This window comes from Crinia signifera, chromosome 7 (assembly GCF_055691185.1).
Source record: "Crinia signifera chromosome 7, ASM5569118v1, whole genome shotgun sequence".
NCBI lineage: Eukaryota > Metazoa > Chordata > Amphibia > Anura > Myobatrachidae > Crinia > Crinia signifera.
The window spans coordinates 17,444,377-17,447,905 of record NC_139223.1 but is presented as its reverse complement, the minus strand read 5'-3'; the positions used below and the strand labels follow the sequence as shown (position 1 = coordinate 17,447,905).

General features: G+C 45.1%; 1 protein-coding gene across 1 annotated transcript; it reads left to right on the top strand.

Annotated features, from left to right (window-relative positions):
* Positions 1-1,571: 1,571 nt before the first annotated feature.
* On the top strand, positions 1,572-3,224 carry LOC146021079 (E3 ubiquitin/ISG15 ligase TRIM25-like). The gene has a single exon (XM_083154881.1). The coding sequence runs from the start codon at positions 1,572-1,574 to the stop codon at positions 3,222-3,224; it is 1,653 nt and encodes a 550-aa protein (XP_083011007.1).
* Positions 3,225-3,529: the final 305 nt, after the last annotated feature.

Below are 3,529 nucleotides of genomic sequence, written 5' to 3'. Positions count from 1 at the left end.
AATATTCTCTGTACAGCGCTGCGTAATATGTTTGTGCTATATAAATAACTGGTAATAATAGTCTCTGTACAGCGCTGTGGAATATGTGTGCGCTATATAATAACTGGCAATAATATTCTCTGTACAGCGCTGCGGAATATGTGTGCGCTATATAATAACTGGCAATAATATTCTCTGTACAGCACTGCGGAATATGTGTGCGCTATATAAATAACTGGTAATAATATTCTCTGTACAGCTCTGCAGAATATGTGTGCGCTATATAATAACTGGTAATAATAGTCTCTGTACAGCGCTGTGGAATATGTGTGCGCTATATAATAACTGGTAATAATAGTCTCTGTACAGCGCTGTGGAATATGTGTGCGCTATATAAATAACTGGTAATAACCTCTGTACAGTGCTGTGGAATATGTGTGCGCTATATAATAACTGGTAATAATAGTCTCTGTACAGCGCTGCAGAATATGTGTGCACTATATAATACCTGGTAATAATATTCTCTGTACAGCGCTGCGGAATATGTGTGCGCTATATAATAACTGGTAATAATATTCTCTGTACAGCGCTGCGGAATATGTGTGCGCTATATAATAACTGGTAATAATAGTCTCTGTACAGCGCTGTGGAATATGTGTGTGCTATATAATAACTGGTAATATTCTCTGTACAGCGCTGTGGAATATGTGTGCACTATATAATAACTGGTAATAATATTCTCTGTACAGCGCTGCGGAATATGTGTGCACTATATAATAACTGGTAATAATAGTCTGTACAGCCCTGCGGAATATGTGTGCGCTATATAATAACTGGTAATAATATTCTCTGTACAGCGCTGCAGAATATGTGTGCACTATATAATACCTGGTAATAATATTCTCTGTACAGCACTAAGGTATATGTGTGCGCTATATAAATAACTGGTAATAATATTCTCTGTACAGCGCTGCGGAATATGTGTGCGCTATATAATAACTGGTAATAATATTCTCTGTACAGCGCTAAGGTATATGTGTGTGCTATATAAATGGTAATATGCTAACAGGGTAGTAAAACACATAGAAGTGTGGAAAAGCCATATCTGTCAGGGTGATGTTGATGGTGGATAGAACTAACACTGATTGTGGCTGGATCATCTCACACTGGTTGTTTTGCACAACAATCATGTGGGTTTTCTATATAGTAATTTCCATGATGTAGTGAGATAATAAGCCAGGAAATTAGGTCACCAGTAACAAGGGCTCCCCCACCCCCCAAACATTCACACAACTACTCCACCCCCTCCCCAATTATACACACATCTACTCCACCCCCTCCCCAAATATACACACATCTACTCCACCCCCTCCCCAATTATACACACATCTACTCCACCTCTTACACAAACATACACACAACTACTCCACCTCCTCCCCAAACACATCTACTCCACCCCCTCCCCAAACACACACACACAACTACTCCACCTCTTTTACTGACTCACATAAGTGTTCCACCCCTTCCCTCACCTACATCTTTCCACCTCATTGCCTATAACAGGACTTTCACTGTAGGATCTCCATTCCAGAATGGCATCTGCAGACCTGGAAGCTGAGCTGAGCTGCTCCATCTGCCTGAGCACTTATACCGACCCCGTGTCCCTGACATGTGGCCACATCTTCTGCCGGGACTGTATTGGGATGGTGCTGGATTCACAGGAAAGGGTCAGGGGCTATTCCTGCCCGGAGTGCAGAGCAGAGTATCAGGAGCGTCCGGCGCTGGAGAAGTACAGGATACTGAGTATCTTAGTAAAGCGTTTGCTCCATACTCTGCTGCGGTCGGACAACTCTGGGGTCTCCTGCATGTATTGTCTCCAGGCTCCTGTACCAGCTGTGAAAACCTGCCTGCAGTGTGAGACCTCCCTGTGTGAGGACCACCTGAGGGCACACAACAAGTCCCTGGATCACACTGTGGTTGAGCCAATGTCCTCACTGGAGAACAGAAAGTGTCAGATGCACAAGAACCTTCTTGCGTACCATTGCTGTGAGGATGCTGCCTGTATCTGTGTCTCCTGCTTTGTAACAGGACCACACAAAGGACACCAGGTGCCGTCAATGGATGAGGCCGTTGGGGTAAATAAACAGACCTTGAGAGAACACCTGGAGGAACTGACCTCCAGGACTGGAGATGTGGAGGAAAGAGTCCAGTGTCTGCAGGACCACAGGAGAAAGGAGCAGGAGAAAGTGTCTGATGCCACACAGAGAGTTACTGACCTGTTTTTGGACCTCAGGAAGCAGCTGCAAGACCTGGAGACCCGAGTCCTGAGTGAGATCTCCAGCCAGGAAGAGGAGATCTCAGACCTGATCCAGGAGCTGGAAACACAGAAGGACAAGTTGTCCACGATAATGGGTCGCATTGAGGCGCAGGGAAACGTGTCTGTCCCACTTACTATGTTACAAGGTGATAAATCTGACAGAGGTGACTTTAGTAATTTTGTGAAGGTTGATCTTCCGGCCACACAGGTTGTTGATGAGGAGGACTATGATGAAGGCTTGGTCCCCGTAATCTTACACGATGGAGAATCAGATGGAGATGACTTTGAGAATTCTGGAAAAGTTGATCTTAAACTGGAGGAATATGAGGAAGGTGTGGTCCCTGTAATGTTACACACATCATTATCTGAGATATCTATTACTGCAATAAGAGGACTGTATGTACCGGAGGCTATTGATCTAACACTGGACATAAACACCGCTTCGAATAGGGTTATTGTCTCCGGAGACCTGAAATCTGCCTCCTGGTCCCCAACACTTCAGGGCCGTGAGGAAAAGCCGGAGAGGTTCATGTCTTATTGTCAGGCCCTAAGTAAAACCACTTTTTCCAAAGGACGACATTACTGGGAAGTGGAGACCAGTAGCTCTGCATACTGGATGGTAGGGGTGGCCTATGCCAGTATAGACCGCAAAGGGATGGCATCCAAAATGGGCAGGAATTCCAAGTCCTGGTGCTTGAGCAGAGCTGATAATGGTCACTTAGCGATACATAATTCTGTGTCAACCAAATTACATCCGCAGTCCCCTGTGTGCAGATTAGGGATATACCTGGACTATGAGGCCGGCCGCCTGTCCTTCTACCAGCTGTGGGACCCCATTATACGCCTGTGTACCTTCTCCGCCACCTTCACTGAGCCCCTGCATGCCGCCTTCATGGTATGGGAGGATGGCTGGGTCAAGATACAATGAGAACGACATTTCTTAGGTACTGAACCCTCCATCACCAATTTTTATTTTTGCCTTCCTGCAGCTTACATTGCTGTTTTTTCTTTTTCCTCTTATCTTTTTGTGCTTTGCAGTCATGTTGGGCAGCACGGAGGGTGTAATGGTTAGCATTGCTACCAAACAGCCATGGTGTCATGGGTTCCATTTCCATTATGCTTTAACTTTGTGGAGTCTGTATGTTCTTCCCATGTACGTATGCCAGTTTCCTCCCACAAAAATATACTGGTAGGTTAATTGGCTCCCAACAAACTTAACCCTAGAATGTCTGT